We start from the raw sequence: 27,707 nt of genomic DNA, 5'->3' as shown, positions 1-27,707 counted from the left end.
GCGACCCAGGACCCACGATCCGCGACTCGCATTAGGCTATTTGGAATTTCAACAGTATCAAGACTCACCCACCAATTCTGAGGATCATATCTCCACGTAGCATCGAAGTGGATAGGGAGCCGAAGAGGCGAGAGCGGGATATCTATTTCCTCCTAGCCCGTATATGCACCTCGATTATTACACATTATCCACCAATGGGATAGATCCTTTTCTTCTTGACTTGAAGATGGTATCTAGCCATTTCAAGTTTCATCTACTGGCCTACTTATGTCGGTATGTACTGATCTAACATGAGAGCTGGCTGTCTCGGAGGCCACTGGTGCGAGATAGAAAGACGCAAGCTCGGAACTTGGAAGAGGCCTTTTATTCTCTTCCCCACCTACCGACGGGGCCTGGGATGCGGATGGCAAGGGCCAGTCAATCTGGGACCGATTTGCATATACGCCGGGCACGGTCCAAGATGCGAGTATACCCGACGATGCGGTGCCCTCCTATTATAACTCGGACTCGCTTCTAAGTGCTCTTTGGGCGAGGATCTAAACTAGAGTCTAGGAAGCTTGTGAGATTGTTGATATTCTGTAGGGAAGACCTCAATGATATCGATGGTAGCTGAGGAAGTCATGCTCAAAGAGCACGGCATGAGATGAGATTGGGTGCATTCCCTCCGTCCAAGAACAAACCAAAGTCGCACACCACGAGCTATCTTCCGGGTTGAATCTGCGTTGCGAGCGGAACTAGACCTCGTGGGGTTGCATCCCGAGCTGGAAAGCGTGTCTGGATGTAAGTCATCGTTGAATTTTCTGCCTTGGGATCGGCACTATCTTGGACTTCAAACCACCAGTAGACCGCGTTCGTTCCGTTTTCAGTCGTTATAACTTCGTTCTGGTTGCAGCACAACTGAGTGACCAGACTTCTGTTTGTAATTTGTCAGGCGGCTTGTACGTGGGAATGCGAATTCAGTGCATCGAATCCTGACATATTGTCAGTACCTCATTCGGAGGAGAGATTCCAGGCGATTTATTCCCAAGGGTTTCGATTTACAATAAACTTCAAACGTCGTAAATTCGCCGAAGTAAATCTCTTCAAAGACACATCAAGGAGGAGGACGTGATTGCATACCTTTTCATCGCGGACTGTCTGCCATCTGCTCGTCGGAGGTGTAGGCATATGCGCTTCCGTGCTCCAACCTCGTCAGGCTTCCAGCAATTGAGCATGAAGATCAACTCATTTTTCTGTTCAGAGAGAAGTTTGGCCTGAACAGCCTCCAGTGTCGGCCAAATAATGACCCCGACACCGTAGAGCACTGAAATCTGTGCGACGGCAAGGTACTTGGCCTTCACAACTCGGATCCGGGATGGAATCCGGATTCCTCCTTGTGTCCCGGCGAAGATCCCAGGTACTGCGGAAAATACCTCATCAAGTCCACCTCCGCCTCTGTCACCAGTCGTGCTGACCTGTGTAGAATCCTTGAACCAGCTCGGATGTAGCGCCAGGAGACCCCATTCGTCTGGACCCCAGCCTTGGAGGTTCCTCTCGCCGCCGTGAGGCATCCTCCACGCAAAAAGAGATTCATCGGTCAGGGTGGACAGCAGGAGAAGCTGGAGCCGCATGAACGCCCAGTTCCCTTCCCCATACTGAGGTACCATGGTGACATTGAGGATACCCAGCATGCTGTACGCCATGTCTTCCTCGCGAACAGTTGTGCGGTTCGCTATCCAGCTCATCTTTGTCGCGATACTAGCGCTGCTGAAATGCATGTCGCCTCGAAGATACTGCCCATCAATCCCGGTGACTTCTTGGAGCTCGCTCATCAGTGAGCTCTTCGTTCCGAGTAGTTCCCAGCTCGTGTCGTAGAATTCCATGTGCCGTGGTGCTAGCAGTTCCTGTAGTGTCCAGCCGCGAGAGAACCACACAGATGGCTTTGACGGCTCTCTCTCTTCAACCTGATTGAACACTGAGAATGATACCTTTGCACCTTCGCTGTTTCTGGCCACGCTTTCAGACTTCCTGACATCGCCAAGATACGCAAAACACACTTTTGAATCTCGGTACCACTTGAACATCGAATGGATAGCTTCTGCCAGCTCCGCGGAGCTCCCTTTGTTGATGCAGCAACTGTCTATCCAGACCCATCTCAGCTTTTGTTCTCGTGCCTTCAGACACAAACCCCGGATCTTCTCCAGCTGTGGTGGTAGTGGCTGCTCGGACGAAAGCTGTGCGATGAAGGAATGATATTCATTAAACGTGATCTCTTCGTCGTCCCAGCGGTGGGAGAGGATCGCGTAGCCTTCAGACCTGAAGAATGACGGAGGGCCCTCGTGCAAGGCAAATGTCTGGGTATTGATTTGCCACATGGTGTCGTGGCACGCGTACCTCCGCGGTTCTTTGGATGCGCGTGGTCTCTTGACGGCGAATTCGGGAATGGAGGTTGCTCTCGCTCTCGCTTGTATCGTGCGTGAATCTCCACGGTCGCTCTGAACGGATACGGGTACGTCTGTTTGTTGTTCACCTCAAGCAAACTCGAAGCCAGAGGTGACCAGATGGTCTGATGGGAATCAATCACTCAATGTTCCACGACGCCGTCGGCAAATGATGCCTGGCGCTGCGCCTCCACGTGTGCATGCTGGAGCCCCGACCATTTAGGTTATGATCTTTAGCATTAGGCAAGGCTATTTCGGGACATGTCACCAAGCTGGAAATGTCGCTTCAAAATCCGACCTGCAGAAGCTGTTCGAACGGTACTTCTATCAGAAGAACCTATTGTGCTAACAAATATGTGGTACTATGCTTGGCCAGAACGTATGGTCCCTGTAGTATCTAAAGGCGCAAGATGAGCCCTATGAGTAGGAGTCGGTATCTAATAGAAACCGTTATCTAAAAGCTTCGCGAGAGAATGGAGGGCTAAGCTGGAATGGAGACCCAAGGTACGGACGAAGCGATACACAATCTTCTGCACTGAGCAAAGGAGCTATCCAACTTTCAAATATTCAACGGAAGATCTTTCTGATCGACTCCATATCTACATTTTCATCTCGTCTCTTGGTCGCTATGTATAAGCTTTATGAAGTGATACCTTGTTTTTTTCTTTCCCCACTTCTCTCGCTTACTACCCCTATTCTCGCTTGAAAGGACAGGACCTTTGTTTTTCATTTTTCATTTTTTTCTTCAAATAGAGCCAGGCTCGCTCTCACCCTCTGAGCTAAAGACTGATAGGCATTAAAGATTCTCCATAAAATCACTTCCCGAAGAATTTACGTGTTGGCGCCGTTAGCGGGCTAGGAAATACCCTCGCCACAAGGGCCGGACGAGGTTTCTCCTTTGGAAGAGCTCCGGCACAGATCGTCGCGAAGTCACTCGCATCTCTTCCCTAATCCGAGCACGGCTGCGACTTTTATCTCATCTCCAGGGTAGGACGAGCAAGGAAATGATACCGGCAATCAAGCTTGCCGGATCGCTAGTCCATGTCCTGCAAACGCTGTAGCATTCTGGTGGTGGACATATGAGCTGTCCGTCTCGGAGGCCATCGACCCGAGATGGAAAGACGCAAGCTCGGAACGTGGAAGAGGCCTTTGGTTTTCTTGCTTGCTCACTTACTTACCTCCCGCCTAATATGATCGATTCCTTTACTTGTAGTACATTGCCTGAGAAATCAAATCAATCGCAACTTTTCCCCGGCTGACATTCTTCGCGCCATGGAAGCCGCTGCGACTGAGAAAGTGAGAGACCTGAAAGGAGTCCTGCGGCCAGACTTCTGCTGGGGATACGCGACTGCAGCCACGCAGGTCGAGGGCGCCTGGGACGTGGATGGCAAAGGCGAGTCAATCTGGGACCGATTCGCACACACGCCGGGCAAGGTCCACGACGCGAGCACTCCCGACGATGCGGTGCTCTCCTACTACCAGACAAAAGAAGACGTGGCGCTGCTGAAATCTTACGGTGTCACCGGATACCGCTTCTCCCTGGCGTGGACGCGCATCGTCCCACTTGGAGGGAAGGACGACGCGGTGAACGAGGAGGGCATTGCGTACTACAGCGGTCTGATCGACGAGCTGCTCGCTAACGGCATCACGCCCTTCGTCACGCTGTTCCATTGGGACATGCCCCAGGCCCTTGAGGATCGCTACGGTGGCATGCTGAACCAGGAGATGTACACGGCGGACTTCGTGCGCTATGCAGACGTGTGCTTTGCGCGGTTCGGGGATCGGGTCAGAAATTGGATCACTTATAACGAGCCCGGCGTTTACGCCCTTGCGGGCTAAGCAGCTGGCGTACACGCCCCAGCCCGGTCCTCGAACCGGGCGCTGAACTCTGAGGGGGATGCCTCAACGGAGCCCTTCGTCGTCGGCCATACGCAGCTCATCTCACACGCCTACGCTGTGCAGCGGTACCGCGAGAAGTTCCAGCCGACGCAGCAGGGCCAGATCGGCATCACCCTCCACGGCAACTTCTCCCGACCCTGGGACGCCCAAGATGCACGGGATGTCGCGGCCGCGCAGCGCGCCCTGGAGTTCGAGATCGCCTGGTTCGCCGACCCGGTGCACCTGACGGGCGACTATCCGGCTTCGATGCGGGCGCAGCTGGGTGAGCGGCTTCCCGCTTTCGCCCCCGCGGAGACAAGACTGGTCCGCGGCAGCTCGGACTTCTACGGCTTGAATAGCTACACCACCTTCTTCGTGCGGCATCTCCCCACCCCGCCACCCGTGGACGACCACTCTGGGAACGTGGAGAAGCTGGATGCGGACGCGGCGGGCGTATCGCGGGGGCCGGCGAGCGATACGTACTGGCTTCGAACTGCCCCCGGCGGGTTCAGGCTGTTGCTGAGTTGGGTGTGGAAGAGGTATGGAGTACCGATCTATATCACCGAGAATGGGACGACGGCAACGGGCGAGACGGAGCCGAGCGAGAGCGTGCTCGACGACCGGTTCCGAATCGAGTTTTTTCAGGGTTATATCGAGTCGGTTGGGAGGGCCGTCAAGGAGGATGGGGTCGACGTGCGGAGTTACTTTGCCTGGACATTTACCGATAATTGGGGTGAGCACTGCCTCCCGGCCCCTTGAATCCCCCTCCTCTCTTTCATCTATTCCCTGAACGCAGATTCGAAAGATGTAGTGACTGATTGATGATCCAGAATGGGCTGCAGGCTACTCTGATCGATTCGGCGTGACTTTTGTTGACTTTGAGTCGCAAGATAAGAAGAGGTATCCAAAGAAATCAGCAACAGTGATCAAGGAGCTGTTCCAGCTCATGGTGAAATCTGAGTGAAAATAAATGACGAGGAAATTACAAGAAAGCCATCTTATTTAGAATAAATAGAGTGTAGTCCCGCCCCTGTAAACCTCACCCGTTGCCCAGCAGGGAATTGGAGCAGCCCATCTTTACCGAGCAGCGACCTGACCATAACAGGCTCCTTCACAACCCCGTCGTCCCATGCGAAATCGAGTTCGAATCCTCCTCGTGCTCTGACTCCCTTTAACAGCCCGGACTTCCATTCCTTAGGGCACGCAGGGAGCAAGTGAATGAAGCCATCGTGGGATTGGATCAACATCTCGACAATGCCGGCACACCCGCCAAAGTTCCCATCAATCTGAAACGGCGGGTGGCTATCCAGCATATTGGGCAGCGTCGAGTCTCCTAGCAATCGTTTGACATGATCCCAAGATCCCTCGGCGTCGCCGAGACGTGCGTGGAGATTGATGAGCCAGGCTCGACTCCAACCTGTGTGTCCGCCTCCGTGCTCCGCTCGGCGCTTGAGCACCACCGCACTCGCTGCCGCAAGACCAGGCGTCGTGTTAGGACTGATAGCACTGCCTGGGTATAGCGCCCAGAGGTGCGACGTGTGTCGATGGCCGGGCTCGTGTTCGCCGTAGTCTTTCTGCCACTCCTGGAGCTGGCCCAGCGATCCGACGGCCATGGGCGGGAGGCGATCTCGGGCGTGTATGACTGCGGGAAGCAGGTCGTCGGTGCGGTCCAGCTCTCCCAGCGCGTCGATGAATGCGCCGAACAGGGCGTTGATGATCTGGATGTCGATGGTGGACCCTTCGCAGAGTACCCCTTCGCGGTTGTTTGCGCTCAGAAAGGTATTCTCTGGCGAGAGGGACGGGTTGGTTACGAGGTATTGACCCGATGTTGCATCTTCCACTAGGAAATCCAGGATGAATTGCACAGACCCCTTAAGGATTGGGAACATCCTCTCGAGGAGCGTTGTGCTACCGTTGAACAAATAGTTTTCCCAGATGTGGAAACACAACCAAGCACCAGCAAGGGGCCACACTAATCGACTATCTTCAGTACAGCAGTGAAAGGTCGCGCAAGAGGGAAACATACCAGTGGCAGGCACCCATCGGTCCTGCGGATCCGTATCTGCCCAGATATCCGTGTTGTGGTGCGCACACCAGCCTCTGCACCCGTACATCTCCTGGGCCGTCTGCTTCCCCCGAATCGCCATCCTCTCAAGCAAGTCGAAGAGTGGCATCTCGCACTCGGCAAGGTTGCACAGATTTGCCGGCCAATAGTTCATCTGCGTGTTGATGTTGATGGTGTATCTGCTCCCCCATGCCGGCTGGAAGGAGGGATTCCAGATCCCTTGCAACGTGGCGGGAAGTGCTCTAGGACCTGGGCGACTGGAGGCCACGAGGAGATAGCGGCCATAGTTGTGGTAGAGCGCAACAAGACCAGGGTCAACAGACCTTAAAAGTCGCTTGTCTGTTGACAGCTCCGATGCAGGTGAGCCCAGTTGAAGCTTCATCCGCGCATACAGCGACCTGTAGTTCTCGACATGCCGTCCTCGCAGACCACCCCGAGTCAAAGCCCGCGTTGCATCTTCCAATGCCGCAGACTCGGGGTCTGGACTTCGGAACTTGGTCTGGGCGGAGATGACAATCATTGTCGCTTTGGACTCGATTACCAGGCATCCTCCAACCGCTTCGAGCGTCCCGCCATCTTCGCACTTGACTTTCACCACACAGCATAGCGGGTTACTCCCTCTCCCCCCAGGAGTCGCACGCATGACGATAGATCCATCGTTGGACGCAGTGACGGAGTCTAGATATTCGTTTGTTTCATACTCTCGCTCGCTTACGCGGGTCAATCGAAGGGTGGCCCTAACGCGCTCCGAAGACTTGAGCTGCAGGACTATGACATTGTCCGGCCCGCTGGCAAAGACCTTTCTCTTGTAATCAACACCACGGTAGCGGTACTGAACACTCGCGATGGCAGTCTCAAGATCAAGCTCTCGCTTGTAATCCGTTACCTCACTATCCTCATGTCCAAACTCGAGCGTGAATGTACCCAGAGGCTCGTAATGCCGTTTGCTATGTGGCGTAGCGAAGAAGGCTTTGCGCACCAAGTCTTCCGCCTCGCTATGTTGCTCCGCGCGGATCAGCTCGCGGAGCCGTGGCAGATTCTTGAGAGCATCGCGAGGTATCCTGTCTTGTGGACCACCGTACCACACCGAGTCTTCGTTCAACTGCAGCAATTCGGTCGTGGTACGACCGTAGACCATAGCTCCCAGTCGACCGTTGCCGATGGGGAGACTTTGAGACCATTCTGTAGCAGGCGTTGTGTAGTGGAGTCGGTTCGCCATGATGTTGGCTGTCACTTCGTTGCTCAGTAATATCGGTAGGTACGTTTCCACTCAAATAGTACAAATGGTATGATCAGTTTTAGGTGTGGGGGGCCTCTCTGTCTTTTAGTTCAAGGATTGTGATATGCCGACCTGCCCACCGAATCAGCCTATCAAATGTGATCAGGTTTTTGGGGGTCTGGAAGCATTTCGTGTCCCTTCCGAGCCTCCAACGCGTATGGCAAAGAAAAGCCACCAGAGTTGGTCCCCGCAATTCAGGAGCTCGGTTGGCCTCTAGATGCTGCCATCTTGAGCTCTTCGAGCCATTTCTCGTATGGGGTCGGAGGTGTCGAAGAAAGTCCACCAATCAACATGGAAAGTCACCAGTCAGTAACTAGTGAAGATATATATCTCTGGGGAAGTGCGGGGGAGAGCCTCGCTCGGCAAAGGTGTTGATGGGACAGACGGCTTGCAGGACCGAGGTTCCCCAGGTAAAGTGGCATCTGGGGATGCGGAGGTGGACCGAAGATCTGGGAATGTCGCCTTGCCTGACATAAAGGCCGTCGGCCGAGCCGAGCTTAGGACGCTCTTCTCTCATTGCGTGTGGAATTAGAACATTCAATGATCGGCGAGCCGTAAAAATCTTGCATTACGTGGAGGGTCTTCGCAATCATCTCTCCTGCTGAGCTTTATTCATCATGTCTTCCAGATACGACAACGGACTAGAGACCGTCGATACCAACGATGAACATCTCGCCAACAATAAGACAGCTCCAGCTCATCTTGAAGAGGTCGTCCTCGCCCGGCTAACCGAGGACGATGTTTACGCTCTCTCCCAGGACTCACTTCACTTCAAGTCCTGGACAAGCTTTCGAATCTTTCTCTTGATGTTGGTGATGGGCTGCAACCAAGCAGGATACGGTATCGACTGGACGGTGATCGGTGGTATCAACGCCTATCCAGCATGGCATGATTAATTTGGATTCGAAACCAGCGGAACGACATTTGCAACCGTCAATGCTCTGATGACAATCGGGACAGTCTGCGGAGCACCCTTTCTAGCCCTGTCGGATGTTATCGGCCGTCGAGGGATCAACTTCCTCGGAAACTTCATCGTTATCCTGGCAGCCCTCCTCCAGGGACTGTCTACCAATCTGGCCATGTTCAGTAGGTAGTGCAGAAGCATGTCTTATAGTTCTTCCTGAACTTCCACCTTCGGGGAGCATACTGACTCCCCCATGTCCAATCTTTATAGTGGCTGGCCGCTTCTTCCTCGGCTTCGGCTCTGCCCTCATGTCTGCCCCCCAGTACATGGGAGAAGTTGCCCCAGCTCATCTCCGTGGTCGGCTAGTAGGTGACGAGAGTCGAGAGCGCCTACGATTTCCTGTTTCTCATGGTCCTGAGATACCCGAAACATATAACTGACCCCACCGTGTCCTCCAGGTTGGTCTATTTGGAGCTTGCTTCCAGGTTGGAAGTTTGGGTATGAGTGCTGCACTGCTTGGATTCAACAAGATGCGCGGAGATTGGGGATGGAGGGTTCCGCTACTCCTCGAAGCTCTTTTTCCAACCATCGTCTGCGCCACCATATACTTCCTTGCGCCGGAATCCCCCCGATACCTGATCATGAGAGGTAAGAAGGAAGATGCCAAGAAGATGATTGCGCGGTACCATACGACCGAAGGCAACAATGTCAATCATCCTCTTGTCAGTGTTGTTGTTCGGCAAATCGAGGAATCCTTGGCGGCCACACCAAAGAACAGAGAGGTTTGGGATTTTAGAGCCTTCTTCAAGAGAGGCGCTCGATACCGCGTCCTCGTCCTCGTCATGTACTCGATCTTCCAACAGTGGAATGGCGGCGGGATCATAGGCCAATACCTGGTGCCTGCCCTGCAGACAACCGGTATCGATAACTCCCAGCAGCAACTGGGCTTCAATTTCGGCTCGGTCGCCGTCTACTTCGTCTTTACCGTCTTCGGCTCCTTCATAATTGACAGATTCAATCGACGGACCTTGATCTTCGCGGGCCTGATGGTTTTCATTACCCTGCAAACGGCCGCGACGATAACCTCGTGGCAGTACAATCTCCACGGATCCAAGACCCAAGCAGCACTCACCGTCGTGTGGATCTTCATCTTTCAAGCATGCTCGGCGACCCTCATTGCCACGATGCACAATTTGTACCCCGTGGAGCTCCTTTCCCTTGCCCTCCGAGCCAAGGGTATGGCCCTCTACGGTCTCATTCAGGGGGCGGCCGGAACGGTCAACAACTACGGCATCTCGGTCGGGATCAACAAGATAGGGTACAAAATATGGGTGGTGTATGTTGGATACAATTTGGTCCAGTTGGTTCTCGCGTATTTCATCTTTCCCGAGACACATGGATTGACGCTGGAAGAGATGGATGCCGTGTTTGAGACGCCGGGAGTCAGACCCGTAAAGATGTCGATGGATATACAGAAAGCGAAAAAAGAGAAGGCGAGACAAGAAGCTCAACGTATCGATATGGTGAGATTTAAAAATCGTGTCAAAGAACCTGGACAGTCGGGGGTCGCGCGATAAATGAATAGAGATGGAGATGAAGACGAAGCGAAACTGGCGAGAGACATTTGATGCGACAATTAATTCTCTTTGTCGGAACAAGAATCGATGCATGTCGGTCGCTGTCAAGAAGAGCTGTATCCTTTCATGTTTTGCACTTAATGCAGTAGTCCGTACTCGAGTCTTCCTATCATCCCAGTTACTCCCGATGCAAAAAGTACCCAGTATTATTGTGATGCTTGTTCTAGATTCTCGTCACCCATTCCCTCTGCCTTCTGGTCTTCCGCCGTGGCCGCAGCCTCCCTCCGCTCTGCCCAGGCCTTCACGAATTCAATATCTCGATCATGCTGAGTTGCGGGCCAATACCGCCACTCACTGGCCTCCGAATTCCACCCCCGATTTGGGAGGTAAGCCTCCAGCATGTAATAGTTGTCCCGATGGAACGGAAAGTCCATGGACGGCGGCCCGCTGCGCTCGAGGAAAGAGTCCGTCTCAGACTCGGCATCCTCGACCGACAGGAGAAACCTTCGACGCCTGTTCCCTTTGTTGTTCCCGTGTCGCTGGATGGAACCCACGGTAGACTTGAGATGGCCTTCCAGGATCCTGACATACCACAAGGGACTCTTCAAGGCCTTCTGCACCACTTTCGCGTTCGCTCTCGTCAGCCGGTGATTCCACTTTGGATGCTTCCCTCGCTCAATCATGGTGATCGGCTCTCCTTGGTCAAGGTTCGGCTGCCAATGGGCGAAGTCAACAACCAGGTTGAGATTGTTCCACGCCAATATACACGTCAGACACGTGCAGATGAGGTGCGGATCTGGAGGCGTGATGTGTTGGTAGGGTCTTTTGTGGATATTCATTGCTGCTTGTCGCTCTTCACTGAGCAGAGCAGGATGCATGTCGCGGTCGACATTTTCAAGCAGGACGGGTAGAGGGAAGCATTTTGAAAGGACGGAATATCGCCGGGCTATAATCTTTCGACAGAGTGTAAGCTCCTCAGCGAGGACGAACTTTTGCCAGGATCTATTGACGTGCGATAGGGCAAATATATCACTCGGGCGTAACAGTAACAACAGCTCCGTGAGAAGTTCGCGAGGCATGTCCCATATGGTTGCACGCGCATCCAGTTTGGATGTCTTCAGCTGGTGTTTCTTCTGGCGTCGCTCTGTTCGTTTGGAGCGGAGAGGGATGGCTGCGGTGGTATCGATGAGCCGCTGTTCCATGTTCATGATATTGAAAAGGTGTCTTGAAAGTGTTGCGTAGGATTGATGGATGGATGGATGGAGAAGTGGCTGGCTGACGGGCGGATTTGCGTACTTTGGAGTCGTGATGCTGCAGTTGGGTGGCAAAACAATTGGGAGTCGTAAGCGAAGCGGACTCCGGACTTAGGATCCGCCGCTCCGCTTTCGCGTATTTTGTAGTCCAATCATGGGAATATTTAGGAACAGCGTTAGGATTTCAAATATGTCTATAATCATCTGTGATTGATCGACATATGAAAAGAACCGACAAACTATTAAGGTATGCACTCGAGCTCTGAGGACTACGTAATACCGTTACAAAGCAAAATTCACTCCCACACCCAGGTCCCGAGGGCTACTAATGTCACGCAAAAGAAAGATGGACGACGAATCATGTATAATTCCCGGTAGCGGATACAGTTGACTAAAGATCAAAGTCTTAGCTGATCGCTGATGTGTATTCTTTACTTTCGACTCGTGTTACTGTAAACACCTCGCCTGATGGAGCACCTGCCATAGCCACTAGGGCCACACTAGACGGACCCATCCTCTATAAAAGGGCACACATCTCCTAGCTAGAACAATTAACGAGCTTTTCACCTATCTTTTTTGGCATTCCCTTATAAGACCATGAGGTCTAGCCTCAGTGTTAGGCTTCTATACGGCACATCTTTTAAGTGCTTCTACATTACATGTATTTATCCTTTCATTTTCTTAGGTTAGCTGTTTCGTAGCGAGCGTAGTTGAAGTACTCCTCATTCTTCTCTTACGTTTCTTCTTTATTTACGCGCTTCTCACCGTCAGATCTCATTTGCAAGAAAAGCAAAAGACAGAAAGATATAAGAACGGCAACCAAACAATTATAGTGTTCTTATTATTTAAATCGCTCGCTATAAAGGGAAGGAATAAACACTTCGGCCAAGGAAATACCAAGGCTAGGGAACAAACGGACTTCCATAATGAACTTATGTCCTTTCTTAATAAAAGCTTTATAAAGAGCAAGAGATATAGATTTATTGCAAATAAATAAATAAAAATTTTCTTTCTTTTTTCTTACTTTTCAAAGAAAATTAAAATGCTCCTCGAACGGGTCGCCTTAGCAATATTGTAATTAAGCTAGCTTATTGCACTTATATTGAAGCTTTAATATAAGCTTTATAAAGAAGGATTAAAAGGAATAAGCTAAATACAGGTTTATTACGAATTGATTTAAAAAATCTAAAAATTCAAAACTTATTGTTATTATTTTTTAAGAAAAATCAAAATGCTCCTCGAACAAGTCGCCCTAGAAATACTGTAATTAAACGAGCTTCATAACCTTATATTGAAACTGTAATAGCAGCTCTATAAAGAGGAGCAAATGAAAAGCAGCTATTTTTTATTAAAAAAAACTTAAAAAAATACGATTTTAAGTACAACTTTCAAGTAGAAATGCTCTACGTTGAAGAGCTAGTATAAGTAATTTGATTTTATAAAATTTATATGAAAATTCGGAATATTATATAGCCGCTCGCTGAAAAGGAGCAAATTCGAACTCGCGTAGTATTTATTAAGTGAATATTTAATAAATCAGCGAATAAAAAATGAAAATCTTTTGTGCTCTTGCACCTTTTTAATAAAGCTATAGCTTTTTGAGCTTAGATTTTTGATTTAAAAAGAATCAATTAAAAGGAATAAGCTAAAAACAGCTTTATTACGAATTGACTTTCAAAATCAAAAAATCAAAACTTATTGTTATTATTTTTTAAGAAAAATCAAAATGCTCCTCGAACGGGTCGCCCTACTAATATTGTAATTAAACTAGCTTATTGATATTATATTGGAACTATTATAAAAGCGTTATAAGGAAGAGAAAATGAAAAGCAGCTATTTTTTATTAAAAAAACCTGAAAAAATACGATTTTAAATATAATTTTCGAGTGAAAATGCTCTTCGTCAAGAAGCTAGTATAAGTAACTTGATTTTACTAAATTCAAGTTCGAATGCGGAATATCATATAGCCGCTCGCTAAGAAGGAGGAAATTCGAACTCGCGTAGTATTTATTATGTGATTATTTCAGAATTCATCGAATAAAAAAATGAAAAGCTTTTATACTCTTGCACTTTTCTTATAAATCTATAGCTTTTTGAGCTTTTATTTTTGATTCGAAACAAATTAATTAAAAGGAATGAGCAAAATACAGCTTTATCACGAATAGATATAAAAAATCAAAAAATCAAAAATTATTTTTATTATTTTTTAAGAAAAATCAAAATGCTCCTCGAATAGCTCGCCTTAGCAGTATTGTAATTAAACTAGCTTATTGATCTTATATTGGAACTATTATAAAAGCGTTATAGGAAAGAGCAAATGAAAAGCAGCTATTTTTTATAAAAAAAACCTGAAAAAATACGATTTTAAATACAATTTTCAAGTGAAAATGCTCCTCGCTAAGGAGCTAGTATAAGTCACTTGCTTTAATTGAATTTATATTCGAATTCGAAATAATATATAGCCGCACGCTAAGGAGGAGCAAATTTGAATTCGCGTAGTATTTATTAAGTGCATATTTAACAATTTTTCGAATAAGAAAATAAAAATCTCTTATGCTATTGCTTCTTTTTAATAAAGCTATAGCTTTTGAGCTTTTATTTTTGATTCGAAACAAATCAATTAAAAGGAATTCGCCAAATACAGCTCCATTACGAATTGATATAAAAGATCAAAAAATCAAAAATTATTTTTATTATTTTTTAAGAAAAATCAAAATGCTCCTCGAACGGGTCGCCCTACTAATATTGTAATTAAACAAGCCTAAAATCCTTATATTGAAAGTATTATAAGAGCTTTATAAAGAGGAGCAAATGAAAAACAGCTATTTTTTATAAAAAAATCTTGAAAAAATACGATTTTAAATACAATTTTCAAATGAAAATGCTCCTCGCTAGGGAGCTAGTATAAGTAATTTGCTTTAATTGAATTTATATTCGAACTCGGAATATTATATAGCCGCACGCTAAGAAGGAGCAAATATAAATTCGCGTAATATTTATTATATGCATATTTAATAATTTAATTAATATAAAAGTAAAAATCTATGATTATTGTCGATATATCTATATCGACCTTAGCTAGTAGTAGTAGTAATAGTAGTAGTAGTTGGGGAAGCTCACCCGTGAACCATGGTTTACGGGCCACTTAGCATGCTTCGCTTAGCATGTTAGCAGTCAAGGGACCCTTAACTTGACAAGTAAACCTATTAGCTAGCTAATGCACGTGATTCCTTTTAATCGTATAAAAAGAATCAGCTCCCTTAAGCCTTAAGGAGCAAATAGAATTCAGATACTTTATTAACCGAGTGTTTTGCAATTGCAAATACTTTAACGACCGTTACGACCTTACGAATATATATTCTTAATCGCTTAAAAGCAATCTAATACTAATTAGTAATTAAATTACTACTAAGTGATCAATCACAAAGAAGCTAAGACTTTATAGCGAAGATACCTTTTACTATGATACTTCTTTCTTTTTACAACGGAAAAGCGATTCCGTATTAAGTCGCTTTCTTATATTTCGATACCTTTCTTTTATAACGGAAAAGCGATTCCGTATTAAATCGCTTTTTATACTATCGATTTTCTTTTATTCTTACGGAAAAGTGATTCCGAACCAAGTCACTTTTATACAACCTTTAAAGCTGTAAAGCCGCGCTTGCTATATATAACAAACTTAACTAATACGATCGATCTACGTACGAACAGACAACTATTATGGCCGATCAAGCAACTGGACCTTTAGATGGAAAGTCCAGCCGATAAGGAGCAGTAAGGTATTATACCCCTCGAGTCTTATTATTACTTACGGAACCCTTAGCTATTTAACAAAAAGGACTATTATACCTAAGACTTTTAAGCCTCTCGGAAAGACTAGACGACGAGATATCGGGCATTTCATTTGACTTAAACGAGCTATCATACGCAAGGCTCGATAGTAAGATTACGGCTCGAGCAATAATAAAGGACTTCTTAGACGCGAAGTGTAAAAGACTAAAGGATTACGACTTATAAAGCCTATTTCGGTACGCTTTCTTACGCTAGGATTAAACGAGTTTTACGATAACGAAGGATAATACGAAACGAAGCTTTAAGTTTGCTACTTTTATTAGCCTTAAAGAACACTTGCTATCTAAAGGCGTGTAATGCCCTTTAAAGCAAAGGGGCTACGCTAATAGGATGGTCAAGCTCTTGAACGACGAGCAGCAACACTAATAGACTTTTTAAGAAATAAAAGAGCAACAAGCAATACCCTTAGGCCTCGATTTAAAATAGACCGCCGAAAACCTTACGGACGATAAAGGTACTACACCTTAACTATTTTTACCTCCGCGCAGTTTAAAAGAAAAAGAAAAAGAGACTATAGGTAAGAAAGAAAAAGGGGAAGAGATTCGGAAGTTACGCGAGGAATTTGCGAAAGAGAAGAGGAATATAAAGCAAAATATAAAGGTGATAGCAAAGCAAATAGCGGAATTACGGACTTACGTTATATAATCTAACGAAAAGCTACGACGAAGCGCTTTAACGTACTCGACGCTTTTAATTTATTAATCGTTACGCAATACGCTAATCATATAAAAAGAGCTAAAATCACCTTAGCGGCCTTTAAACCTCTTTTTCAAGAGCTACAACCGGGTTTCTTTAAAGCCAGGACCGAGTAGCAATAACAACGGCCCCGAAAACATAATCGAGCTTGATAATACGCATAACAATAGCAGCTATACGCTAAAAAAAGACCTATTAAAACCTAAAAGCATTTCGAGCAAAATCAGCTTTTACTAAAGATAGCGTGCAGATTTCCGTGCCCAACCTTAGCAACTCGAAAGAGGGATCTAGCACTCTCGGACGTACTAATAAGCCCCTTAGATCTTTTAATAAGCTACGTATCGATAAAAAAGATACAAAGGGTATAAGAATCGCTAAGAGCGTGCTTAAAGGTACGGATATCATTAAACTAGAGCTTTAGCCGGTGACCCGAATAGCCTTAGCGATTTTAACGATGACCGACGAAAAAGGAACGAAAGAGATTAGTAAAGAGATCGAGGCTACGGATACGGAAGAAGTAAGAACGGCCCCTTTAGACTACTAAAGGGATTCGGAAACGGACTTTTAAAAGACTTCGGATTCGGAAATGAGCTTTTTAAAGACCTTAAAAAAGGACGGACCACCGGCAATTATATCGGTAACCTTTTACCGATTAAACTATTAGCTAAGCAAAGCACGCTTGCGTACGGCATTCTAAGCGCTTTTAACGATAATAAAGACGATTTCCTTAAGCTAAAGGCAGCAGACCCTTACTTAAGAGCGAAGGAATTAGCTTTGTTCGCGCGAAGCTTTCTTAAAAAGCTAAAGTATTTAAGACTCGACAATAACTTCAAGACTCAATTAAAGATTTTTGCTAACTAAGCAAATCGATACGATTTAACCTTTAAGGATTACTTAGCGGCGTTCTCGATTATGCTTATAAAAGAGGCTATAACTTTCTATTATAATCACGTTATTAAAGCTAGGCTTCCGACTTTCAAAGCAAATGCTATTGCAATAAAAAACCACTTCGAGATTGACCATCGGCGGCAAGCAAAATACGATCGCTAAGAAGAAATTTCGCTAAATTTGATTAAGAAAGAGAATCTAAAGACCTCGCTTAGCGAGTGCTTTGAAAAGCTCGCTAAAGAGCTTAAAAGGATTTAAGGCTTTTTACGACCAGGTTTAAAAGACGATCGAAGTCTTGCTAACAAGCTGTATTTAGCTTGTAAAAACGTATTAAAAACTACGATTGCGCGAATGAACCTTGCTTTTACTTTCATCGCCGCAATTGCCGATATTCGCAAAGCTATTGCGTTTGCAATTAAGACCTCCCGACCTCCCGCTAAGGCAAGTAAAGCTTACGCGAGCTCTAGCGAGCTACACGATCACACTTGCTCTTATAACACCTTAAAGGCTAACTCCGATTTGGACGAAGAGTACGAATGCTTTATTTAAGACCGCTAATACTTCGGAGGTAAAAAAGCTGCTAAGGCTATTAAGGGTGAGAAAAAGTGTTTTATTTGCAAAAAGCCAGGTTGCTAAAGCACTAATTATACCCCCGACGAAAGAAAGGCATCCGTCGCTAAGTTCTAGGCTTTTAAAGACGCAAAAAAAGTGACGAAAAGCAAATTCTTTTAATACATAGCATCGATAAAAGGCTTGCCACTTGTATCCACGAAAGAATTCGATTAGTTTATCGTAAGCTTACTAAACGAGCCGCTCGAATCGGGCAGCCACGCTAATATATCAAAAGGTTTTGTAATTACTTACGGCACTTTTGACGCTAACGAAGTATATAAATAACTGGAAATTCAGACGGCATTCCACGCCTTTATCAGCCAAATCGAGACCCAAAACGTACCCGCGGGCAAGGCAAAGACTTATATAGCCTCTAAGTACTCCGAAAACGTGTTTATAAGCTTTATAATTAATAGCGGAGCAGCTAATTTCTTTACCGCTAGCTTGCTTTAGCTACGAGCACTTTAAAAGAGGTACCTCGAAATCCAATTAAATATATTTCGAGCAAAAAAGAAGTCCGTTAAATACGGCATCGGCTCTGCTACCTTTATTAAAGCAATTACTTTAAATATCCCTTTAAGTCAAGTAGAGTTTTACGTTATGAAAAGCGACGTACCCTTTTTATTCTTATTAGCTGATATAAATAAGCACAAAGTGATCTTAGATAACTTGCGAAACGTGCTAGTCTAAAAGAAAAAAGAAATACTAATAGTAAGGATATTTAAGCACGTGTAGATGCTATTAAGTAAAGAGCACGCTGCTATCTATTATAATACTAAAAGCGAGACCGTTTATTGCTACCTTACGAAAGAACAATTGAAGACTATCTATAAGCGTTTTGGCTATCCTTTAGCAAGTCGATTTGCTGCTATTCTTAAAAGGGCCGGGCACGAATTTAAGCGAGATTTGCTTTATAACATCTAAAAGTTTTGCTATTATTGCTAAGTATTCGGACGCTCTTCGAAAAGGTTTAATATTAGACTTAAAAACGATATTGACTTTAATAATACGGTATACGTAAACGTAATGCACCTTAACGGCAAAAACGTATTATACGTCGTTTGCGATTTTATTAATTTTTAAGCCGCTACTTTCCTTAAAAGCATATCCGCATAGCATTTATTTAAAAGATTCAATCGATATTAAGTTAATACTTACGTCGGACCCTTTATAAACGTAATGCACGATCCCGGAACCAACTTTAATTCGGCAACGTTCCGAAGCTACCTTAAAAGTATTAGTAGCACCTTAAAATAAATGCTTATAAAAGCCTATCATAGCGTCGGGCTAATAGAACGCTACCACGTCTTTATGCGACGCGCCTTTAAGATCGTCACAAAAGAGCTTCTAAAAGCTTTAAAGGAGGACCGGCTTTAAATGGCTATTAAAGCTATTAACGATACAGCTGAACTTAATAGCTTGGTTCCTATACTCTTCGTTTTTAAGATCTTATCGAAGCTAACGGAGCAAGATCGACTTGCCGCGTTTACTTAAGAGCGTGCTGCTGCTATTAATAAGGCTATAAGAGAAGTACGAAAATACTACGCTGCGAGGCAAGTTAAGGACGCGCTTAAAAAAAGGAATAGCTTAATTACAAAGCATACTTTAAACCTTTTTATTAGCTCACGGGTGCTCGTATAGCGGGAAAACCAAAGGTAAAAGGGCCTCTTTCAGCTGCTTAACAAGCAAGAGCACACGTGCATAATAGCTTGTCCGAGGCTTACGGAATTCAAGTCAACCTTAATAAAACTTTATTACTTTAAAATTAAAAAGCTGCTAAAAGAGTTGCAAGTACTTGAAGTAAAAGTGGAAAAAAAGGTGAAAGATGATTAGAACGAAAGCGAAAAAGAGCTAAAAATACGAAATTCGCTTAAACCTTAACATTCGCTTAATCTACCGAGGTCGCTTAATTTAAGAAGCTCGCTAAAACTAATAAACAGCCCTCTTAACCTTCAACTTGCTAATCTTTAAAAGTCAATAATATTAATAGTCCAAATACCTTACTAGAAATACGATCTTAGTATCCCGATCGTGCTCGACGAAGAAAAAGGCAATTCTTACGTTTTATTTACCAAGGACTCCGAAGTGTTGATTACCGATAAAGAACGCCGGGATTATAAGCTCTTAATTAAGCTACGAGCCGAAAGAATTATTAAAAGCCTCGAAGCACTATTTCAAAAGTCTAAAGCAAAAGAATTAGCTAGATTAATAGCTTAAAGCATCTTCTAAGTAATCTCGAGCACCGACCCACGCGCTAAAAGCGCTAAGATCTTCGGATTTAAGTTTATTAATAAAATTAAAAGCAAAGGAACACTTACGCTATACGAGAAGTTTCGTATAGTAGTTTAAGCTTTTTAAAACAAAAGCAAAACGAAAGTACTTATCGAATCACTTACGATGCAGCGAGCGAGCTAAAGACTTTGTTATGCTTTAACTCTCTCTTTAATAAAAGACTACGGATATTAAGTCTATAGCAAAGATATCATTCAAGCTTATACTTAATTAAGCACGAAGCTTATCCGAATAATCGTCGTGCGATCATTTAAAGAAATCACTTATCGATTCCCCTTTAGCACTTTATTCTTTATGACTAGCCTTTTATATAAGATCTTCGAAGCAAAAACGCATTAATATAAGCGTTTTTCAAAGCATTTTACGGACAACCTCGAGATAAAGCAATCGAGCTTTGATTTTTGCCTTTTTATATTAACTAATAAGGATCAGCTAAGAATAGCTGCTTTATAGACGGATAATGTTCTTATGGTTGTCAATCTAGCTATAAAGGCAAAAGAGGAAAAGGAGCTGGTTAAATCCAAGCTAAAAAGCAAGGAAATAAAGACCTTTATATACGCCGAGCTAATGATTTTCAATAAATGCAAGCTATCTTTAAATAAAAAAAGGTTCGAACTGTTAATTAAGCAAAAAAGGCAAGGTGAAAGGCTTGCAGTAATCAAGCTCGATTTAGCTATACGAGCTAAAGAGTACTTAAAGCAACGTGCTCGAGAGGCGTATTTAGCTACTATTTGCTACCTAAAGGCATCTTGCGCTTTATCGATAGCCGCCTAGCACCAAGAACCGAGGGACGAAGACTATAAAGCCCTTAATAAAGTAATTTAATAGCTAATCGATCACTTAACTCGAGGGATCTATTACGTGCTTTTAGACTTAAGGATAGCGAAGCTCTTTGTGTTCGTAAACGGAGCGTTTGCTAATAACGCTAACCTTAGCTTTTAGATCGGTTTCGTGGTTATCCTCGGCAATAAAGCTTACGTAAGTAAAAACGAATTCATTCTAACGGGTAACATCTTTTATTAAGTGTTATAAAAGTGCAAGAGGGTGATAAGAGCAGTACTAGCCTTTAAGCTATACGCTATATCCTTAAGTATCGATATAACCATTGCTATATCGATTACTTTTGCTTAAATCACAGCTCAGCTAAAGATCTTTAATTTCCTTATGATTGTGTGCATTAATTCTTACTCGTTTTACGAGTGTATAATAAAGCTAGGAACTATTAAAGAGAAGCGCTTTATGATCGATATTATAGCTATTCGAGAGTCATACGAAAAGCGAAAGCTTTTTAAGGTACGCTAGATCGGAGGAAAATTCAACCTTGCTGACGCCATAACCAAAGTCGGGGCTAATACCTCTTTGCAAGAGCTAGTTTTGATTAATATTTTAAAGGTGCAGATAAACGGATAAGTAGAAAGGCCGCTATAAGAAAAAGGAGAATGAGTTTTAATAGAGTGAGATTAATTTTCCTTTGTTTGATTACTTTCTTTCTTTTTCGGTCGATATAATAATTGGCAAAGCACTGCTTGCTAAAAAGAGAGTTGCCGGTGTCGGTATATTTATATCGACTTTAGCTAGTAATAGTAGTAGTAATAGTAGTAGTTGGGGAAGCTTACTCGTGAACTATAGTTCACGGGCCACTTAGCATGCTTCGCTTAGCATATTAGCAGTCAAAGGACCCTTAACTTAATAAGTAAACTTATTAGCTAGTTAGTGCACGTGATTCCTTTTAATCGTATAGAAGGAATCAGCTCCTTTAAGCCTTAAGGAGCAGACAGAATTCAGATACCTTATCAACCGAGTGTTTTGCAATTGCAAGTACTTTGACGACCGTTACGACCTTACGAATATATATTCCCAATCGCTTGGAAGCAATCCAACAATTATATTGCTTTTTGACAATTGAACTATATATTTCTAAGCTTTTAATATCAATTCAAATAGAATCAATTAAAAGGAATAAGCTAAATACAGCTTTACTACGAATTGATTTAAAAAATGAAAAAATAAAAAATTATTTTTATTATTTTTTAAGAAAAATCAAAATGCTCTTCGAATAGCTCGCCTTAGCAGTATTGTAATTAAACTAGCTTATTGATCTAATATTGGAACTATTATAAAAGCGTTATAGGAAGGAGCAAATGAAAAGCAGCTATTGCTTTATAAAAAAAACCCCAAAAAATACGATTTTAAATACAATTTTCAAGTGAAAATGCTCCTCGCTAAAGAGCTAGTATAAGTAACTTGCTTTTATTAAATTTATATTCGAATTTGAAAGAATATATAGCCGCTCGCTAGGAAGGAGCAAATTTGAATTCGCGTAGTATTTATTAAGTGCATATTTAATAATTCACCGAATAAAAAAATGTAAAGCTTTTATACTCTTGCACTTTTCTTATAAAGCTATAGCTTTTTGAGCTTTTATTTTTGATTCGAAACAAATCAATTAAAAGGAATACGCCAAATACAGCTCTATTACGAATCGACATAAAAAATCGAAAAATCAAAAATTATTTTTATTATTTTTTAAGAAAAATCAACATTCTCTTCGAACGGGTCGTCCTAGCAGTATTGTAATTAAACGAGTTTATTACTCTTATATTAAACCTATAATAGCAGCTCTATAAAAAGGAGCAAATGAAAAGCAGCTATTTTTTATAAAAAAAACCTGAAAAAATACTAGTTTAAATACAATTTTCAAGTAAAAATGCTCCTCGCTAAAGACCTAGTATAAGTAATTTGCTTTTACAAAATTCAAGTTTCAACTCGGAATAATATATAGCCGCTCGCTAAGAAGGAGCAAATACGAATTCGCGTAGTATTTATTGAATAAAAATTCGATATTTGAAAGAATGAAAAAATGAAAATCTTTCATGCTTTTGCACCTTTTTAATAGAACTATAGCTTTTTGAGCTTCTATTTTTGATTCGAAACAAATCAATTAAAAGGAATACGCTAAATACAGCTTTATTACGAATCGCTATAAAAAATCAAAAAATCAAAAATTATTATTATTATTTTTTAAGTAAAATCAAAATGCTCTTCGAATGGCTGCCCTAGCAGTATTGTAATTAAACAAGCCTATTTATCTTATATTGGAACTATTATAAACGCGTTATAAGAAAGATCAAATGAAAACCAGCTATTTTTTATTAAAAAAACCTGAAAAAATACGATTTTGAATACAACTTTCAAGTAAAAATGCTCTTCGCTAAGGAGCTAGTATAAGTAATGTGCTTTTATTAAATTTATATTCGAATTCGAAATAATATATAGCCGCTCGCTAAAAAGGAGCAAATTTGAACTCGCGTATTATTTATTAAATGAAAATTTAACAATTCACCGAATAAAAAAATGAAAAGCTTTTATATTCTTGCACTTTTCTTATAAAGCTATAGCTTTTTAAGCTTCGAATGTTGATTTCAAAAGAATCAATTAAAAAGAATAAGCAAAATACAGCTTTATTAGGAAATGATTTAAAAAATAAAAAAATAAAAAATTATTTTTATTATTTTTTAAGAAAAATCAAAATGCTCTTCGAATAGCTTGCCCTAGCAGTATTGTAATTAAAGTAGCTTATTGATCTTATATTGGAATTATTATAAAAGCGTTATAGGAAAGAGGAAATGAAAAGCAGCTATTTTATATAAAAAAAAACCTGAAAAAATACGATTTTAAATACAATTTTCAAGTGAAAATGCTCCTCGCTAAGGAGCTAGTATAAATAACTTGCTTTAATTGAATTTATATTCGAACTTGGAATATTATATAGCCGCACGCTAAGAAGGAGCAAATTTGAATTCGCGTAGTATTTATTAAGTGCATATTTAATAATTTAATGAATATAAAAATAAAAATCTATGATTATATTGCTTTTTAATAATTAAACTATATATTTCTAAGCTTTTAATATCAATTCAAATAGAATCACTTAAGAGGATTAAGCTAAATACAGTTTTACTACGAATTGATCTAAAAATCAAAAAAATCAAAAATCATTTTAATTATTTTTTAAGAAAAATCAAAATGCTCTTCGAATAGCTCGCCCTAGCAGTATTGTAATTAAACTAGCTTATTGATCTTATATTGAAACTATTATAAAAGCGTTATAGGAAGGAGCAAATGAAAAGCAGCTATTTTATATAAAAAAAACCTGAAAAAATACGATTTTAAATACAATTTTCAAGTAGAAATGCTCCTCGCTAAGGAGCTAGTATAAGTAATTTGCTTTTATTAAATTTATATTCGAACTCGAAATATTATATAGCCGCACGCTCAAAAGGAGCAAATTCGAATTCGCGTATTATTTATTAAATAAATATTAAATAATTCAGCGAATAAAAAGATAAAAACCTTTTATACTTTTACACTTTTCTTATAAAAGTATAGCTTTTTAAGCTTCGATTTTTGATTTAAAACGAATCAATTAAAAGGAATAAGCAAAATCAAGGTTTATTACGAATTGATTTAAAAAATCAAAAAATGAAAAATTATTTTTATTCTTTTTAAATGAAAATCAAAATGCTCTTCGAACGGGGCGCTTTATTAATATTGTAATTAAACTAGCTCAATATTCTTATATTAGAACTATTATAAAAGCGTTATAAAAAGGAGCAAATGAAAAGCAGTTACTTTTTATAAAAAAAACCTAAAAAAATACGATTTTAAATACAATTTTCAAGTAGAAATGCTCCTCGCTAAAAAGCTAGTATAAGTAACTTGCTTTAATTGCATTTACATTCGAACTCGGAATATTATATAGCCGCACGCTAAAAAGGAGAAAATTTGAATTCGCGTAGTATTTATTATATGCATATTTAATAATTTATCGAATAAAAAAAAAAAATCTCTTATACTCTTACACTTTTCTTATAAATCTATAGCTTTTTAAGCTCAAAATATTGATTCAAAAAGAATCAATTAAAAGGAATAAGCAAAATACAGCTTTATTACGAATCGATATAAAAAACCAAAAAATCAAAAATTATTTTTATTATTTTTTAAGAAAAATCAAAATGCTCCTCGAACGGGTCGTCTTATTAATATTGTAATTAAAAGAGCTTAATACTTTTATATTAGAACTATTATAAAAGCGTTATAAGAAAGAGCAAATGAAAAGCAGCTATTTTTTATTAGAAAAACTTGAAAAAATACGATTTTAAATACAATTTTCAAGTAAAAATACTCTTCGTTCAAGAGCTAGTGTAAATAACTTGCTTTAATTGAATTTATATTCGAACTCGAAATATTATATAGCCGCACGCTAAAAAGGAGTAAATTTGAATTCGCGTAGTATTTATTAAGTAAATATTTAATAATTTATCGAATAAAAGAATTGAAATCTTTTATACTCTTGCACTTTTCTTATTAAATTATAGCTTTTTAAGCTTTTGTTTTTCATTCAAAACAAATCTATTAAAAAGAATAAGCAAAATATAGTTTTATTACGAATCGATATCAAAAATCAAAAAATCAAAAATTACTTTTATTATTTTTTAAAAAAAATCAAAATGCTCTTCGAACGGGTCGTCTTATTAATATTGTAATTAAACGAGCTTATTTATCTTATATTAGAACTATTATAAAAGCGTTATAAGAAAGAGCAAATGAAAAGCAGCTATTTTTTATTAAAAAAAGCTCAAAAAATGCGATTTTAAATACAATTTTCAAGAAGAAATGCTCCTCGCTAAGGAGCTAGTATAAGTAATTTGTTTTTATTAAATTTATATTCGAACTCGAAATATTATATAGCCGTACGCTAAGGAGGAGCAAATTCTAATTCGCGTAGTATTTATTATATGTATATTTAATAATTTATCAAATAAAAAAATTAAAATGTCTTATACTCTTGCACTTTTCTTATAAATCTATAGCTTTTTGAGCTTAAAATATCGATTCAAAGAGAATCGATTAAAAAGAATAAGCAAAATACAGTTTTATTACGAATTGATATAAAAAATCAAAAATCAACAATTATTTTTATTATTTTTAAAGAAAAATCAAAATGCTCTTCGAACGGGTCGCCTTACTAATATTGTAATTAAACGAGCTTGATACTTTTATATTGGAACTATTATAAAAGCGTTATAAGAAGGAGCAAATGAAAAGCAGCTATTTTTTATTCAAAAAAGTTAAAAAAATGCGATTTTAAATACAATTTTCAAATAGAAATGCTCCTCGCTAAGGAGCTAGTATAAGTAACTTGCTTTAATTGAACTTATATTCGAATTCGGAATATTATATAGCCGCACGTTAAGAAGGAGCAAATTCGAATTCGCATAGTATTTATCAAATAAATATTTTATAATTCATCGAATAAAAAAATAAAAATCTCTTATGTTATTGCTTCTTTATAATAAAGCTATAGCTTTTTAACCTTTTAATATCAATTCAAATAGAGTCAATTAAAAGGAATAATCTAAATACAGCTTTATTACGAATCGATATAAAAAATCAAAAATTCAAAGATTATTTTTATTATTTTTTACGAAAAATCAAAATGCTCTTCGAACGGGTCGTCTTATTAATATTGTAATTAAATGAGCTCAATACTCTTATATTGGAATCGTTATAAAAGCGTTATAAGAAGAAGCAAATGACAAGCAGCTATTTTATATAAAAAAAACCTGAAAAAGAACCATTTTTAATACAATTTTCAAGTGAAAATGCTCTTCGCTAAAGAGCTAGTATAAGTAACTTGCTTTAATTAAACTTATTTTCAAACTCGAAATATTATATAGCCGCACGCTAAGAAAGAGCAAATTCGAATTAGCGTAGTATTTATTAAGTGAAAATTTAATAATTCAGCGAATAAAAAAATAAAAATCTCTTACGCTTTTGCTTCTTTTTAATAAAGCTATAGCTTTTTAAGCTTTTGTACTTGATTCGAAACAAATCAATTAAAAGGAATAAGCAGAATGAAGGTTTATTACGAATTGATTTAAAAAATCAAAAAATAAAAAATTATTTTCATTATTTTTTACGAAAAATCAAAATGCTCTTCGAACGAGTCGTCTTATTAATATTGTAATTAAACGAGCTTACTAATCTTATATTAGAACTAGTATAAAAGCTTTATAAGAAGGAGCAAATGAAAAGCAGCTATTTTTTATAAAAAAAAGCTGAAAAAATACGATTTTAAATACAATTTTCAAATAGAATTGCTCTTCGCTAAAGAGCTAGTATAAGTAACTTGCTTTTATTGAATTTATATTCGAACTCGAAATAATATATAGCCGCACGCTAAAAAAGAGCAAATTCGAATTCGCGTAGTATTTATTAAGTGCATATTTAATAGTTTATCGAATAAGGAAATAAATATCTCTTACGCTTTTGCTTCTTTTTAATAAAGCTATAGTTTTTTAAGCTTCGATTTTTAATTTAAAACGAATCAATTAAAATAATTAACCAAAATCAAGGTTTATTACGAATTGATTTAAAAAATCAAAAAATCAAAAATTATGTTTATTATTCTTTAAGAAAAATCAAAATGCTTTTCGAACGGGTCGTTATATTAATATTATAATTAAACTAGCTTAATATTCATATATTAGAACTATTATAAAAGCGTTATAAGAAGGAGCAAATAATAAGCAGCTATTTTTTATAAAAAAACTTGAAAAAATACGATTTTAAATACAATTTTCAAAGAGAAATGCTCTTCGCTAAGGAGCTAGTATAAGTAACTTGCTTTAATTGAACTTATATTCGAATTTGGAATATTATATAGCCGCACGTTAAGAAGGAGCAAATTCGAATTCGCGTAGTATTTATTATATGCATATTTAATAATTCATCGAATAAAAAAATAAAAAGCTTTTATACTCTTGCACTTTTCTTATAAATCTATAGCTTTTTAAGCTTTGATTTTAGATCTAAAACGATTCAATTAAAAGGAATAAGCAAAATCAAGGTTTATTACAAATTGATATAAAAAATCAAAAAATAAAAAATTATTTTTATTATTTTTAAAGAAAAATCAAAATGCTCTT

General features: G+C 40.4%; 5 protein-coding genes across 5 annotated transcripts; 2 read left to right on the top strand and 3 right to left on the bottom strand.

Annotated features, from left to right (window-relative positions):
* Positions 1–699: 699 nt before the first annotated feature.
* Positions 700–2,354, bottom strand: L3040_002191 (uncharacterized protein; the record flags this gene model as incomplete). Its single annotated transcript, XM_007289915.2, has 2 exons — positions 700–913; positions 1,120–2,354. The coding sequence occupies 2 exons, from the start codon at positions 2,352–2,354 to the stop codon at positions 700–702; spliced, it is 1,449 nt and encodes a 482-aa protein (XP_007289977.2).
* A 1,338-nt stretch (positions 2,355–3,692) lies between these two features.
* Positions 3,693–5,262, top strand: L3040_002190 (uncharacterized protein; the record flags this gene model as incomplete). Its single annotated transcript, XM_007289916.1, has 3 exons — positions 3,693–4,205; positions 4,314–5,031; positions 5,129–5,262. The coding sequence occupies 3 exons, from the start codon at positions 3,693–3,695 to the stop codon at positions 5,260–5,262; spliced, it is 1,365 nt and encodes a 454-aa protein (XP_007289978.1).
* Positions 5,263–5,296: 34 nt separating this feature from the next.
* On the bottom strand, positions 5,297–7,582 carry L3040_002189 (uncharacterized protein; the record flags this gene model as incomplete). The annotated part of the gene is made up of 2 exons (XM_007289917.1): positions 5,297–6,270; positions 6,325–7,582. The coding sequence occupies 2 exons, from the start codon at positions 7,580–7,582 to the stop codon at positions 5,297–5,299; spliced, it is 2,232 nt and encodes a 743-aa protein (XP_007289979.1).
* A 677-nt stretch (positions 7,583–8,259) lies between these two features.
* L3040_002188 (uncharacterized protein) lies at positions 8,260–10,123 on the top strand (the record flags this gene model as incomplete). Its single annotated transcript, XM_007289918.1, has 4 exons — positions 8,260–8,506; positions 8,603–8,728; positions 8,817–8,911; positions 9,005–10,123. 4 exons carry the CDS (start codon positions 8,260–8,262, stop codon positions 10,121–10,123), a joined length of 1,587 nt encoding a protein of 528 aa, XP_007289980.1.
* A 206-nt stretch (positions 10,124–10,329) lies between these two features.
* On the bottom strand, positions 10,330–11,331 carry L3040_002187 (uncharacterized protein; the record flags this gene model as incomplete). Its single annotated transcript, XM_007289919.1, has 1 exon — positions 10,330–11,331. The coding sequence occupies one exon, from the start codon at positions 11,329–11,331 to the stop codon at positions 10,330–10,332; it is 1,002 nt and encodes a 333-aa protein (XP_007289981.1).
* Between the last annotated feature and the right edge of the window lie 16,376 nt (positions 11,332–27,707).

The sequence above is a fragment of the Drepanopeziza brunnea genome, assembly GCF_022702325.1.
Source record: "Drepanopeziza brunnea f. sp. 'multigermtubi' strain 214-2 chromosome Unknown ctg3, whole genome shotgun sequence".
In the NCBI taxonomy this organism is placed as follows: Eukaryota; Fungi; Ascomycota; class Leotiomycetes; order Helotiales; family Drepanopezizaceae; genus Drepanopeziza; species Drepanopeziza brunnea.
This window is presented reverse-complemented; position numbering and strand designations above follow the sequence as displayed.